At 38.8% G+C, this 16,947-nt stretch overlaps 1 protein-coding gene across 2 annotated transcripts in view; it reads left to right on the forward strand.

The window, feature by feature from the left end:
- LRRC7 (leucine rich repeat containing 7) overlaps positions 1–16,947 on the forward strand; it is a 583,417-nt gene that overhangs the window by 432,761 nt on the left and 133,709 nt on the right. For both annotated transcript variants that reach the window (XM_016189360.2, XM_016189361.2), the window contains exons 12-13: positions 6,735–6,864; positions 8,249–8,364. In XM_016189360.2, coding sequence (XP_016044846.2) covers positions 6,735–6,864; positions 8,249–8,364 — 246 coding nt within the window. The remainder of the gene's footprint in view (positions 1–6,734; positions 6,865–8,248; positions 8,365–16,947) is intronic.

A 16,947-nucleotide genomic window follows, 5' to 3' on the forward strand; every position in this document is an offset into this window, starting at 1 on the left:
TTATTTAATATACTAATTTTAAACATTAGTAACATCAAGAATTTAAGTGTTTATGTTTTATTTTTAAAAATAGTCAGTCACTTTATTTTATTTTTTAAACATTTTTTAATAATCTTTATTGGATAGAGACAGCCAGAAATTAAGAGGATGGGGAGATAGGGAGAGAGACACTTGAAGCCCTGCTTCATCACTGGTGAAGCTTTCCTTCTGAAGATGGGGACTGGGGGCTTGAACCCAGGACCCTGAGCACTGTAACATGTGTTTAACCAGGTGTACCACCACCACACCCAAAATCACTTGAATAATGCTGACTTTCTTTTCATCTGGTAAGGTAAAATGCAAAGTGAGTTCTGCATCCCTCAATTGTCATATTCATTTTTAAACTTCTGTCTTCTTCCAAACTGTTAAACTTTATGCTTTCAGTGTCATAAAATTTCTCTGGGTCCCTTTAATATGAAGTTTATTGCCACTCTTGTCAACAAGTTGCTAACTTCGCTAACTTCCTCTGGCCATCTACCTGGCCATCTACCACATTCCCATTGTGGGCATTCCTTTCAGAACTCCACTTATTTCCAGTTCCAGTCCTGGAAAGTTATTTGCACAGTGTGCTCCAAGTTGCAGCTATACTGCAAGTCTGCTATTTGCTGTTACTCCTTGCCTATGAGGTTTGAGTATTTGCAGTCGAATGCTTTATTTCCAAAACTCAGCTTAGAGCGTGACCTCTGTGTTATCAGTAACCTATTCAAAATTCTGTGCAGAATAAAAAGCATTGAGAGTGGAAGTAACTCCTTGGCCCATTGGCTGAATTAATGAAGTAGGACTTGGTGATAAAGAACACATTTTCAGCTCTTTCTTTAACCCCCCAGGGGTATCGGGGCGAACAAGAGCATTATTCAACAGTACAATTGTTTTGAATGACAAACTATTGTGATTGTAGTACCTTTCAACTTCGGTGATGTAGTAGGGCCGGGCAGTGGAGCAGTTGGTTAAGCACATATGTTACAATGCACAAAGACTTGGGCTCAAGCCTCCAGTCCCCACCTGCACTGCTGCAGGTGTCTCTTGCTCTAGCTTTCTCCCTCTCAGCCTTCTCTTCCCCTTCAATTTCTCTTTGTAGCTACACAAAAGTAAGGGGCACCAAAATAGCTCAGTTATGGGAGAGTGTTCAACTGAAGATCCAAAAATAAATAAATAATAAACTATTTTAAAAAGAAGGCAGGGCTGAATGGTGGCGCACCTGGTTACAGCGTGCAAACCCCCGGTCCCCACCTGCAGGGGGAAAGCTTCATGAGTGGTGAAGCAGGGCTGCAAGTGTCTCTCTGTCTCTTCCTCTCTATATCCTCATTCCCTGTCAATTTCTGGCTGACTCTATCCAATAAATAAAGATAATGATAAAGAAATTTAAAGAGGGTAATTTACTGTCTACGTGTAAACTAAGCATTGACCAATTTGGTCATAAATATTAGCAGCCCCGATCACAGCATCATCTGTCTTTGCATTGTGATATGTGGGCTGAAGACTTAATAACAACTCTACAATATCCTTTATGATTGAATGCTGAGACAACTGGAATTTAAGTCACATTGTAGACACTAATGCTACCTAATTAGACCATTGCTAGAGCAGAATTTCAGTGTATGCAAACCAAGGCCACCTGTTTGTAATTCAATACTTACTTCAGACATGTTTTTATAAAAGAAAAAAGAGGGGGTCAGGCGGTAGCGCAGTGGGTTGTGCACACATGGCGCAAAGCACAAGGACCAGAGTAAGGACCCAGGTTCGAGTCCCCCGGCTCCCCACCTGCAAGGGAGTCGCTACACAGGCAGTGAAGCAGGTCTACAGGTGTCTATCATTCTCTCCCCCTCTCTGTCTTCCCTTCCTCTCTCCATTTCTCCCTTTCCTAGCCAACAACAAGCAACATCAACAACAAAAATAATAACCACAACAAGGCTACAAAAACAAGGGCAACAAAAGGGGGGAAAAATGGCCTCCATGAGCAGTGGATTCATGGTGCAGGCACTGAGCCTCAGCAATAACCCTGGAGGCAAAAAAATTAATTAATTAATTAAATTAAGAAAAATGAGAAAGACCATTATATTAATTCTCTAAATTTACTTGACTTCTACCTTTGAACATACACCTAAATTATTTTATTTTATAAAATTCCTTAGTACTTTTATGACTGTTTGTTAGGAATGTCATCCCATAGCATTTATTATTCCATCTTGCCAAGTTTGTTTAATGTATAGATCAGATAGTCAGGACATTTGACACATAATAAGCACAATCCCTCCTGCACTTAGACCTCAAAAGTTACATAAATGAGGGAGTTGGGCAGTAGCACAACAGGTTAAGCACATGTGGTGCAAAGCACAAGGACTGGCATAAGGATCCTGGTTCCAGCCCCCAACTCCCCACCTGTGCCGGGCTAGTGTGAGGGTGTTTATTCCCAGGCACGTGCTCTCGGGGTTGGAGAGAACTCGACTAGAGACAACCTGGGCTGCTGCTTTCTCAGCGATGCAGTAGAGAGACCAGGAACTCGTGGTGGAGCAGGAACGCAATGTGTCTTTATTGATCAGAGATAACGCTTTTATATTTAGAACTAGAAGTGGCAAGTTGCAAAAGGAAATGGCTAGGAAAGGGGATGGAGAATAGGAAAGAGAGGGAAAGTAAAAAGCTTCCATAGCAACTGTTGTGAAGGTTTTAACCAGTGGTATTAATTAATACCCTGCAGGCAGGGCAGGTCTCAGGCAAAACAATGGTTATGTAAATAGACCATAGTATCAGCAATGGAGGATAGAGCAGAGTGGGTGGAGGCTGGCTTAAGGCCTGACACACCTAAAGGGGAGTCTCTTCACAGGCGGTGAAGCAGGTCTGCAGGTGTCTTTCTCTCCCTCTCTCTGTCTTCCCCTCCTCTCTCCATTTCTTTCTGTCCTATCCAACAATGACAACATCAATAACAACAACAATAGTAACTACAACAACAATAAAAAAAAACCAACAAGGGCAACAAAAGGGAAAATAAATAAATAATAAAATATTTTTAAAATCTGGAAAAAAAGTTCTATAAATGTATCTATCAGTGTTCACAAACAATAAGAGAAAATATTTCCTGCACACGTATTTTATAGCAACCATGCTGGTGAGTTCCTCCAGTATCTCCTGTACTAATCTCCATATGACTGCATGACCCAAGAATTATCTGTACCTATACTGCAAATGGAAAGAAACTTTACCTCAGAGGAAAATGTGTATATGACTTGTCTTTGTCAAAGGAAAACACTTCACTGAACAACACCTGTCTAAGAATATGTTGAACTGGGAGTCGAGTGGCAGCACAGCAGGCTAAGCGCACATGGCGCAAGGACCAGCATAAGGATCCCGGTTCCAGCCCCCGGCTCCCCACCTGAAGGGGGGTTGCTTCACAGGCAGTGAAGCAGGTCTGCAGGTGTCTGTCTTTCTCTCCCCCTCTCTGTCTTCCCCTCCTCTCTACATTTCTCTCTGTCCTATCTAACAATGACAACATCAATCACAACAACAAGGGCAACAAAAAAGGAATAAGTAAATAAAATAAATATTAAAAAAAAAGAATACGTTCAATTATCCAAACCAGAATATTGTGTTTCTCTACATTCTAGATGGCTGGTCTGGATAAGGAGCATGAAACCTGAGTTATCTTGGTCAGGGAAAGACTGAAGCCAACTGGATTAGATCCTTTCCTGACCTATAGATAACAGGATTCGATTTACTTAGCTACACACCAACTCCTGAAATCATTTCACACTTTCCATAATAAATTTCTAACACTTAATAATCATCACACCATGGAATGGAAGCTCTTCTTCTAGCGTTCACCAATGGAAGCTCTAGGGAAGTAGAGTCAGAGCCCAAAATGGATAGTAAGAGAAGTGGATTGTGATTACAGAGATTCCATTCCATGGTGTGTTCCTTTCCCAAAAAGGCAAATAAAATCAGCTTTTGAGCTATGTCCTTGGCTTTATTTTCTGATATCCCAGAGAATGTGTCTAGTTAGTGGCAGAGATGGGCCACAAACTCATTCTGAAGGGCTTGAAACCTTTTTTTTTATTCCCTTTTGTTGCCCTTGTTGTTTAATTGTTGTAGTTATTATTGTTGTTCTTATTGATGTCTTCGTTGTTGGATAGGACAGAGAGAAATGGAGAGAGGAGGAGAAGACAGAGAAGGGGAGAAAAAGATAGACACCTGCAGACCTGCTTCACTGCCTGTGAAGCAACTCCCCTGCAGGTGCGGAGCTGGGGGCTTGAACCGGGATCCTTACGCCAGTTTTTGCACTTTGTGCCATGTACGCTTAATCCACTGAGCTACCACCCCACTCCCAGGGCTTAAAACCTGGGGCAATAGCAGCTTTTAATTCAAACCCCACCCCCAATGAAGTGTTCTGTGTTAAAAATATATTTAACTTAAGTAAATGATGGAATTAAGTTCTATTCAATCCAACTGCCTCCCAGATTAAAAGAAAGTTGGTTCTGCAGTCTTACTCTTGCTAACCCTAATTCATTTTCACCGGTTCAGTGGCCAGGCCCTCTCTCTCCCTTAGTGGTTCTGTTCTATTAAAAGAGTAACAGTGACACAGCTGATGATAGCCATAAAACAGTATTGATACATTCATAACTCAGGGTTCTTTCTTGATGTCCTCAAACCAAACATTAAAATATTTTCTTTCCTTGTGATAATTTCAATGTGCATGTATAAAATCCTTTTCTGCAGATCTTGGGTAAATTGGATTAAAATGGATTGATGAGGTCCAGGTGGTGATGCACGTGTTACAATGCACAAGGACCCAGGTGCAAGCCCCTAGTTCTCACCTGCAGGGATGAAGCTTCACAAGAGAGGAAGCCATGCTGCAGGTGTCTTTCTCTCCCCCTCTCTATCTCTCTCTCCTCTTAATGTCTCTCCATCTCTATCCAAAATTAATAAATGGTAAAAGATGGAGTAATGGAAATTAGAATAAATGGAGTGCAGGTCAGGGGCACACTCATTAAGCTGCACACGTTACGGTGCATAAGGGCCCTCCTTCAAGGCCCTGCTCCCCACCTGCAAGGGTGGAAGATTCACTAGAGGTCAATCAGTGCTGCAGGTCTCGGTCTCTCTCTCTCTCTCTCTCTCTCTCTCTCCTCTCTGTCTCCCTCCCCCTCTCTCTCCTTCTCCCTCTCCCTCTCCCTCTCCTTCTCCATCCCTCTCAATTTCTGTCTCTACCCAAGAAAGGGGGGAGGGGTAATGGCCACCAGGAGCAGTAGATTCAATATGCAGACACAACACCAGTGATAATCTTGATGCAGTAAAAAATAAGAGTTTTAAAATAAAATAAAGAAATTAAGAACAGGCCCTAGTGAAAAGTAGCAAGCATTACTACTCCTGATATTTGTCCTGGAAGAATCCAGACTCAGTACTGCTAGGTCATCCTCCTTGTGTACTTTCTGGAGGAACAGTCACACTACACAATACATTTGCTGAGCTGAGTGGTGTCTATGGCCTTTGCTACAGATGCACAGACTAAAAAGCAGAATGGATCCAGACTGTCTACTTTGAATTCCCAGCTTCCCCATCTCATACAGCATAGGACAAGTTTCCTAGCCTCTTTACAATTCAATTTCATCAGCTTTAAAATGGATTTTTAAAAAAATATTATATAATGGGGCCTGTGACACACCCAGTTAAGCACACATTACCATGATCAAGGACCCAGGTTCAAACCCTGCTCCCCACCTGAAAAGGATCACTAGGGGTGATCCTCCTCCCTCTCAATTTCTCTCTGTCCTATCAAAAATAAAAATGGGGGAAAAGGGGAGTCGGGTGGTAGCACAGCAGGTTAAGCACAGGTGGCGCGAAGCTCAATGGCCAACAGAAGGATCCCGGTTCCAGCCCCCAGCTCCCCACTTGCAAGGGAGTCGCTTCAAAAGCGGTGAAACAGGTCTGCAGGTGTCTATCTTTCTCTCCCCCTCTGTCTTCCCCTCCTATCTCCATTTCTCTCTGTTCTATCCAACAACAATGACATCAATAACAACAGCAATAATAACTACAAAAATAAAACAACAAGGGCAACAAAAGGGAATAAATAAATAAATAATTTTTTTAAATGGAAAAAAGAGAGAGAGAAAGAGAAAAAATTGGCCACCAGGAACAATAGATTCATGGTGCCAGGACCAAGTCCCAGTAATAACCCCAGTGGCAATGAAAATAAAATAATAAGATATTTTATAGAGTTTTTACAAGGAAAAAACTGTCTACTTATTTTGCAAATGTTTAGTACAATATTAGGGTTTTGCTGTTACGTTTTTGCTGATTTATCCCTCCTTTCTAGAGCCAGTCCTACTTCTGTATTCATCCCCTATGCACACCAGTTGCAAGCACTCTCTCCAAGGATATAATTGTGAACATCTGCCTAGAAATAACACTCAGATTACATAAAAACAAAGCAAATGTTCTGTGACTTTCAACGACAGACTTGTAGGTTCCATTAAATAGCAGGTGAATTTATAAATGGGAAATGCAAACTGTATTTACTTTACCGAACAGAACCACTTACTAGATAGCATTGAAGCATCTGGTCAAACTGAAAAGAAAAACAAAATTATATAACACTGAGCAGTCAGTACATGAATAACTTCGGTGAATTTAGGTGAGATTTTTCTTTTTCAAATTTTGTTCGCCTTCTAACATTTTTAAATGTGTCATCAATCTGTTTAACTTTTCAGTTTATCTTTGCTAGAAGAATTTGACTGTAGCTGTAATGAGCTGGAGTCACTACCTTCAACTATCGGCTACCTTCACAGTCTGCGAACACTAGCAGTCGATGAGAACTTCCTTCCAGAATTACCCAGAGAAGTGAGGAATATGCTTATCTCTATTAATGAACTTTTAAGAAATATGTTTATGATTAAAGCTTAATTATACAGTACCAATGTACATATATCAGCTGTGAATGTACATAGGAATTCTTCACACATGTATGTATTAGTCATTCTCTTTTACATGACAAGAAATATGTTCTTATACTTAACCCAGAAACTGCATTTTACTTATATACACTGTGTGCAAATAAAAATAATATCCTAACAACCTATGCTAAGGAGTATAGCTTTAATCTAATGTATGTATTTTGCTTTTTTTTCTATTTTATTTATTTCCTTTTTGTTGCCCCCCCTTTTAATTGTTATTGATGTCGTCATTGTTGTTAGATAGGACAGAGAGAAATGGAGAGAGGAGGAGAAGACAGAGAGGGGGAGAAAAAGACACCTGCAGACCTGCTTCACCACCTGTGAAGCAACTCCGCTGCAGGTGAGGAGCCAGAGGCTTGAACCAGGATCCTTCCGCTGGTCCTTGCGCTTCTCACCACCTGCGCTTAACCCACTGCGCTACCGCCTGACTCCCGTATTTTGCTTTTAAGAACAATTAAAAGTAACATTTTTACACATCAATTACTGAGGTTAAAATTTATTGTGTAAGCATGCACTAAGGTCTCAGGTCGCATAACAGTAACTTAGTTGCAACATTCACCAAAAAATTCTGTTGGCCTTTATCTCTAAACATCATTTTCAGTATGTTTATGTCGAGAAAAACATGTGAAGTATATTTCAGTGTAACATTATCTACTGGATATCTTTGTAGTAAAGGAATAGCATGAATTAAAATGACAAAAACATTGTAACATAAAAGAAAACTAACATTTTTCAAGGAAATGTCAACAATACTTATATATTTTAGTATATATATTACTTCCATTATAAGCAGAAGTTCTGGTACATAGACTGATAAAAACCATTATAAGTTTTGAACAAAAACTTATGAAGAAAGTATTCTTACTGAGAAAAATGTGTGCAAAACTTTAGCGTATAAAGAAGTGAATAGATATACACACATTTCATTTTTTAAAAAATCACTTGATATACACACACACTTTTTAAAAAGTGATATTATAATCTGGGGAAGAATTGAAGAGGTAATACAGCAGACTTGTATGCATGTGATCCTAAGGGTCCCAGGTTCAACCCTCAGCACTACAATAAGACAGATCTAGCAGTTTTCTCATATCTCAGAAAAATACATAAATCTCTTAAAAAGTAAGACTATAAAACAGTACATGTAGTAAAAGAGTGTCTCAAACGTGGTTGTTAAATATGTATTTAATTAAATTGTTTCATGAATTCGAAATTTTCACATCAAAGTAGTTTTACACTGTGATTACTTACTGACTTTTTGTAATCCCTAGATTGGAAGCTGTAAGAATGTAACAGTTATGTCTCTACGCTCCAATAAACTGGAATTTCTTCCTGAAGAGATTGGGCAGATGCAGAAACTAAGAGTCTTAAATCTGAGTGATAACAGGTAATTCTGGGGAAAATAACAATCATGTACCTGTTTTTTATTAAAAACAGTTTCCTTTGAAAATGCCTTTGGAAATGTTTTCTGAGTCTGATGACAAGCATATGGAATTCAGATAACTATACTTTTATTCATAAAAAGGAAGAAGATAAATTACTTGTAAATGTTATTGCTTGATTATATTACACTATATTGTATATTAAAATTGCATGGACTTTACATGTCCAGACTTATATAGACAGATACTCCCATATGAAGAAAGCATATTATGAAGACATGAAAAAGAACAGTGATTAAAAACTACAATTGCTATTAAGTAGATATACACAGATCGATATGTAATGAATTATAAATGTTCTAACATCAACATTTATATCTTCCAAATGGTCGCTGGGCAACATGGGTACTGTCAGTTTAGGGAGAGTACTGGCAACAATATTGTCAGTAAAATAATATTCAAAAGTTATAAAGTTGCATATTAAAGATAACCAGATGAGCATCTGTCATGTGCAAAGGAAGATTTAAAAGAGAGAGAGAAGGGGCTGCGGAGCAGCAGCAGCTGTGTTTCTCACCTCTCCTCTCGTGGGTCAACTAGGAATACCATAGGAGACCACCTGGAACCGCAACAAGACAGGACTAGAACAACTTCATGAACCCACCAAATCACCAGTGAGTGTAAACACATGTGGCTCCTGGACAGAGAGGAGTCTAGGGAGAGACTAAGGGGCTGGTAACAGTCTGGCAGTTTACCAGCTGAGACACCACCTCCAGTCTGTTTCACCAACAAAAAGAGGACTTAGGAGAGGACTCCCCTAAGACTTACCAAATGCAACTGTGAGTCTCCATTGCTACAGCCCTCAGAATCTGGAGCAGCAGGGGGGTGGGGGGAGCATGTGCTGACACCAGTGGACAGAGAACTAAGAAAGAAACTCAAGATCTATACCTCCGAGGCCTAGTGGTGGGGCTGTGAGAGTCTCTTTGCATAACCACTGGATAATCTCTGCCCCACCCTGCTTTATCTCTTGGTCAGGAGTCAGGGATTAAGCTAAGAAGCCTACATATAGTTTAAAAGCCCTCAGGTTCCCACAGCCTACAGAGAAGAAAAAGAATGAAAGAGGCTTTTAAGCAACTGTGTTCCCACTCAGGGACTAAAATAATATTGAAACAACTGTCAATTTCCACAACTGTGAACCCTTTAATTACCTTCCTTAGACACAAATCCATCCAAGCAAGAGTAATCAGTAATTTGAAAAGTACTGAGAGAAAGGCCTCATAACATACTATATAAAATGGTTAAACCAACAAGAAGAAATATTGGAGAAATGAATCAGGACAAGAGTCCAGCTAAAAGCCCCCCAAAGGTTGAAGCACAAAATAATGAAGTCAACATCCAAACACTAGTTAAAGAAATAATCACAGGAGAGATTAAAGAATTTGAAAGAATTGTCATCAGAAATGCAGAAAGAAAAAATGAGACACTGGAAGAAAAAACTACTTATCTCAAGGTTATTATTAGAGAGCTGAAAGCTGAAATAGCTAAGCTAAGAACACAACTAAAAGAACAAACTAAAACAGTATCAGAACAGGGTAACAAAATAGATGAACTCCAGAAAACAGCAGAGGGGATAGAGACTAGAATAAGTGAGGCTGAAGACAGAATTAGCAAGATCAAGCATGATTAGAGACAACTAAAAAAGAAGTAAGAGATCTCAGAAAGAGATTAAGAGATACTGAAAACAACAACAGAGACCTATGGGATGACTTCAAAAGAAATAATATCCGCATTATTGGTTTACCAGAGGAAGAAAGAGGGAGGGGAAGAGAGCATTCTTCAGGACATAATAGCTGAGAATTCTCTAGTCTAGACAACATCAAAGACATAAAAGTTCAAGAAGCCCAGAGGGTCCCAAACAGAATTAACCCAGACTTAAAGACACCAAGACACATCATATTTAGAATGAAAAGAAATAAGGATAAAGAAAGGATCCTGAAGGCTGCAAGAGAAAAACAAAGAGCCACCTACAGAGGAAAACCTGTAAGATTAGCAGCAGACTTCTCCACACAAACACTACAAGCCAGAAGAGACTGGCAAGATATCTATCGAGTACCCAATGAGAAAGGCTTTCAACCAAGAATATTGTATCCTGTTAGACTGTCATTCAGACTAGATAAAGGCATAAAAACCTTCTCAGATAAGCAACAGCTGAAAGAATCAACTATCACCAAGCCTCCCCTGAAAGAAGTTATGAAAGGTCTCCTATAAACAGACCACCATAAATATGCTATATGTCAGAACACTATAAAAATCTACAAGAATGGTGTTAAAATATCTTCAATCTTTGATATCAATAAATGTCAATGGCCTGAATTCACCTATTAAAATGCACAGAGTAGGAAGATGGATCAGAAAACACAACCCAACAATATGCTGTCTGCAGGAAACCCACCTAATTCAACAAGACAAACACAGACTCAAAGTGAAAGGATGCAAAAACTATCACATAAGCCAATGTCCCACAAAAAAAGGGCAGGGACAGCTATTCTCATATCTGACATGATAGACTTTAAAATAAAATTTAAAAAAAATAGGGATGGACACTACTTAATGCTCAGAGGATGAAGAGGACTTAACAATTATTAACATCTGGTAGTGCAGCAGGTTAAACATACATGGCGTAAAGCACAAGGACCAGAGTAAGGACCCCGGTTCGATCCCTGGCTCCCCACCTGCAGGGGAGTTGCTTCACAGGTAGTGAAGCATGTCTACAGGTGTCTCTCTTTTTCTCTCCTTTTCTGTCTTCCCCTCCTCTCTCCATTTCTTTCCGTCCTATCCAACAACAGCAATAATAACTACAACAATAAAACGAGCAACAAAAAAGAATAAATAAATAACAGTTATTAACATCTATGCACCCAATGAGAAACCATATAAATACATCAAACATCTACTGAAAGAGCTACAGCAATATATTAACAGCAACACAGTCATAGTAGGGGACTTTAACTGCTGGTGCTCACATGGGTGGCCTCGCAACTGAGGTAGCCGCTGGCTTCCCTGTTGCCAGTTCAAGGGACCACACAAAGCAGAAGGAACCAGCCAGGGGAAAATGCAGGTATGAACAATCTGCTTTATTCAGAAAAAGACAGGGCTTATATAGCATAGTGGAACAAAGAACATTTTTCACATATGTCAGTAATCATGGGTTTCCAAAAGGTCAGTACCCTTATGATGGGAGGGCTAAGGAATGAGGAGAATTGATAGGGGTAGTGAAAGGTCAGGATGATTAGTTACCATGAGGCAAAGATGTTAATTAATTAAAGGTATTAAGAAAAACATGGTGGTTAAACCAGCAGAGTGAGATAAAGCAGAGAAGAACAGAATATTGATGTTAAGACATAGTGATCAAAGAATGAGGAAATAATGTGTGTGGGTCTCATTGTTAAGTTACTGACAAGGCAGGGTGATGGAGAATAGTTTGTATGTGATCAAAGATGGTGAACTTATAGTGAACTTTCAAGTAGGCAACCATTTGGTTTGTAGCAGGGGAATGGGTTAAGTGTTAGAGGGTGAAGGCCATTATGAAGTCTGGGATACCAACAAGGGGGAACTGAGTCAGGAAAACTTTTCCCTCCAAGCTCTATCCCTGAAAGGGAGAGACTGGCAGGTGGGGTGTCTTTTCAGACCTCCATCTCAAGGATGGGGGAGTTCCCCTATGCTCTACCATGCTTTCACATTGTCCCACATTCAACACCCCACTGTCTCAACTTGACAGATCATCCAGGAAAAAAATCAATAAAGACATGAGGGAGCTAATGAGAAGATAGATAAACTAGAACTATTGGACATTTTCAGAGTCATTCACCCCAAGAAACTGAATACACATTCTACTCAAGTCCACATAGGTCATTCTCAAGGATAGAACATATGTTAGGCCACAAAGATAGCATCAGCAAATTTAAGGGCATTGAGATCATCCCAAGCATCTTCTCAGACCACAGTGGAATTAAACTAACACTTAACAATCAACAAAAGATTATTAATAGTCCCAAAATGTGGAAGCTCAACAGTGTACCCCTTAACAACTACTGGGTCAAAGAGGAAATAAAGGAAGAAATCAAAATGTTTCGAGAGTTCAATGAAAATGAAGACACAAGCTATCAAAATATTTGGAACACAGCTAGGCAGTACTGAGAGGGAAGTTCATGGCCATACAAGCACACATTAGGAAACAAGAAAAAGCACAAATAAACAGCTTGATTGCACATGTTAAAGACCTAGAAGAAGAACAAAGAGACACTAAAGCAACCAGAAGGACAGAAATAACTAAAGTTAGAGCAGAAATAATATTAAAAATAAGAAAACCATACAAAAGATCAATGAAAGTAAATGTTGGTTCCTCGAAAGAGTGAACTAAATTGACAAACCTTTAGCCAGACTCACAAAACAAAAAAGAGTGAAGACCCAAATAAATCAGATCAGAAATGAAAGAGGAGATATCACAACAAACACTGCAGAAATTCAACATATCATGAGAGGTTTCTATGAGCAACTATATGCCACCAAGCTAAAGAACCTGGAAGAAATGGATGATTTCCTAGATACCTACAAACTTCCAAAACTAAGTAAATAGGAACTAGATAATATGGTCAGACCCATCACAACTAATGAAACTTAAACAGTTATCAAAAACCTTCCTAAAAATTCCTAGACCAGATGGTTTTACAAATGAATTCTACAAAACCTTCAAAGAAGAACTAATACCTCTACTTTTAAAAGTCTTCCAGAAGATTGAAGACACAGGAATGCTCCCTTCCAGCTTCTATGAAGCCAACATCACTCTGATACCAAAAAAAGACAGGGACACAACCAAAAAAGAAAACTACAGACCAATATCTCTGATGAACATAGATGCTAAAATATTGAACAAAATTCTAGCCAACTGGATATAGCAGTATATTAAAAAGATTGTTCATCATGACCAAGTGGGATTTATCCCAGGGATGCAACGTTGGTTCAATATATGTGAATCAATCAATGACACCTACCACATCTATAAAAACAAGACCAAAAACCACATGGTCATATCAATAGATGCAGAGAAAACCTTTGACAAAATACAACATCCCTTTATGATCAAAACACTACAAAAAATGGGAATAAATGGAAAATTCCTGATGATAATGGAGTGTATATATAGCAGACCTACAGCCAACATCATACCCAATGATGAAAAACTGGAAGCATTTCCCCTCAGATCAGGTACTAAACAGGGCTTCCCACTATCACCATTATTATTCAGCATAGTGTTGGAAGTTCTTGCCATAGCAATCAGGCAGGAGAAAGCAATTAAAGGTATACAGATTGGAAGAGAAGAAGTCAAACTCTCCCTATTTATTAAAAACCTAAGGAATACAGCAAGAAGCTTTTGGAAATCATCAGGCAATACAGTAAGGTATCAGGCTACAAAATTAACATGCAGACGTTAATGGCATTCCTCTATGCAAACACTAAGAAGAAGTTGAAATCCAGAAATCAATTCCTTTTACTATAGCAACAAAAACAAATATTTAGGAGTAAACCTAACCAAAGAAGTGAAAGACTTGTATACTGAAAATTATGAATCACTACTCAAGGAAATTGAAAAAGACACAAAGAAGTGGAAAGAAATTCCATGTTCATAGGTTGGAAGAATTACCATCATCAAAATGAATATACTACCCAGAGCCATATACAAATTTAATGCTATCCCCATCAAGATTCCAACCACATTTGTTAGGAGAATAAACAAATGCTACAAATGTTTATCTGGAACCAGAAAAGACCTATAATTGCCAAAACAATCTTGAGAAGAAAGAGCAGAACTGGAAGCATCACACTCCCAGATCTCAAATTGTATTATAGGGCCATTGTCATCAAAACTGCTTGGTACTAGAACATGAATAGACACACTGACCAGTGGAATAGAATTAAGAGCCCAGAAATAAGCCCCCACACCTATGGACATCTAATCTTTGACAAAGGTGCCCAGACTATTAAATAGGGAAAGTAAAGTCTCTTCAACAAATGGGGTTGGAAAAAGTGGGTTGAAACATATAGAAGAATGAAACTGAACCACTATATTTTATCAAATACAAAAGTAAATTCCAAGTGGATCAAGGACTTGGATGTTAAACCAGAAACTATCAGATACTTAGAGGAAAATATTGGTAGAACTCTTTTCCACATAAGTTTTAAAGATATCTTCAGTGAAACGAATTCAATTACAAAGACTAAGGCAAGCATAAACCTATGAGACTACATCAAATTAAAAAGCTTCTGCACAGCAAAAGAAACCACTACCCAAACCAAGACACCCCTCACAGAATGGGAGAAGATCTTCACATGCCATACATTAGACAAGAGGCTAATAACCAAAATATATAAAGAACTTGCCAAGCTCAAAAACAAAAAAGCAAATAACCCCATCCAAAAATGGGGAGAAGACATGGACAGAATATTCACCACAGAAGAGATTCAAAAGTCTGAGAAATATGAAAAATGCGCCAAGTCTTTGATTGTCAGTGAAATGTAAATAAAGCAATCATGAGATAACATTTCATTCCTCTGAGAATGTCATACATCAGAAAAGGTAACCGCAGCAAAAGCTGGAGAGGTTGTGGTGTCAATGGAACCCTCCTGCACTGCTGGTGGGAATGTCAATTGGTCCAACCTCTGTGAAGAACAGTCTAGAGAACTCTCAGAAGGCTATAAATGGACCTACCCTATGACCCTGCAATTCCTCTCCTGGGGATATATCCTAAGGAACCAAAAACACCCATCCAAAAACACCCATCCAAAAAGATCTGTATACACATATGTTCTTAGCAGCACAATTTGTAATAGCCAAAACCTGGAAGCAACCCAGGTGTCCAACAACAGATGAGTGGCTGAGCAAGCTGTGGTATATATATACAATGGAATACTACTCAGCTATTAAAAATGGTGACTTCATCATTTTCAGCCAATCTTGGATGGAGCTTGAAGAAATCATGTTAAGTGAAATAAGTCTGAAACAGAAGGATGAATATGGGATGATCTCACTCTCAGGAAGAAGTTGAAAAATAAGATCAGAAGAGAAAACACAAGTAGAACCTGAACTGGAATTGGCTATTGCACCAAAATGAAAGACTCTGGGGTGGGTGGGGTGGGGGGAGAATACAGATCCAAAAAAGGATGACAGAGGACCTAGTGGGGATTGTATTGTTCTATGGAAAACTGGGAAGTGTTATGCGTGTACAAACTATTGTATTTACTGTCGAATGTAAAACATTAATTCCCCGGTAAAGAAATTTTAAAAAAAGAAAAGAATAAAAAATAAAAAAGAGAGAAAGGAGGGAAGGAAGGAAAATGAAAGAAGAAAGAAAGAAAGAAAGAAAGAAAGAAAGAAAGAAAGAAAGAAAGAAAGAGAGAAGAAATAGAGAGAGAGCTGGACAGTGGCACACCTGGTTGAGTGCATGCATAAGTATGCACAAGGATTGGGGTTCAAACCCCTACTCCTCACCTGCACTGAAGTGATGCATCACAAGTAGTGAAGCAAGTCTCTGCCTCCCTTCTCAATTTCTCTCTATCCTATCAAGAAAACAAACAAACAAAAAGAAAAAGAAGAGAAAGGAAGGAAGGAAAGGAGGGAGGGAGGGGAAGAGGGAGGAAGGAAGGAAGGAAGGAAGGGAGGGAGGAAGAGAGGAAAAGGGAGGGAGGAGGAAGGAGGGAAGAGGGAAGAAGCCAGCAACTGTAAACTTAGAGTGTATATGTCTATTCAACCTCTGCTTTAGGGATCTGAGTAATATTAATTCATTTAATGTGCTTGGGAGTGTTTCCCCCACTGCAGTTTTCAGAACAGTTTGAGAAGGATGGGTGTTAGTTTTTTGAATGTCTTTTATATATATATATTTTATTCATTTTCCAAGGAGGTAACTAGAAAAGTGAGGGTATCATCTTTCTCTGATACTTTCTTTTCTTCATGCTCTACTTTCCTGACAGAAGTAATGATGATTTATCATAAATGTCAGTATAGTGGATTCAAGAGAGTTTTTCCCTTGTGTAATTTTGATAGAAATTGGTATTATTCGATAATGGTTACACTACTTTTAATTTATCCTTACATGATGTCAAAAACTAGTCCCTTAAGGCCCTACTTCAAAGTTCTGGAACAAAAAAAAATACATATACATATACATATACATATATATATATGGCTTTTGGAAGTAGTAATATGTGTAGGAGTGAACTAGAAAGGAAATGAAGGCAGAACCATTGAAAAAACAGGAGGACTAGATATGGATATATAGATACATAGGTACAGCAATACAGAGACATAAAGATACGTAGTTAGAGAGTCAGTGCAGAATGTTGACCTTGGGAGAACTACTGCAGTTTCCAATAGAAGGGATGGGACACAGAATTCTGGTGGTGGGAACTGTATGGAATTATATCCTTATTATCTTATAATTTTATAAATCAATATTAAATCACTAATAAAAAGTAAAACAAAATGAAATTATAAATAACTTTCTAATGTCAAATATGATAATGTAACAAATGATTTA

Source organism: Erinaceus europaeus, chromosome 13, assembly GCF_950295315.1.
Source record: "Erinaceus europaeus chromosome 13, mEriEur2.1, whole genome shotgun sequence".
Classification (NCBI taxonomy): domain Eukaryota; kingdom Metazoa; phylum Chordata; class Mammalia; order Eulipotyphla; family Erinaceidae; genus Erinaceus; species Erinaceus europaeus.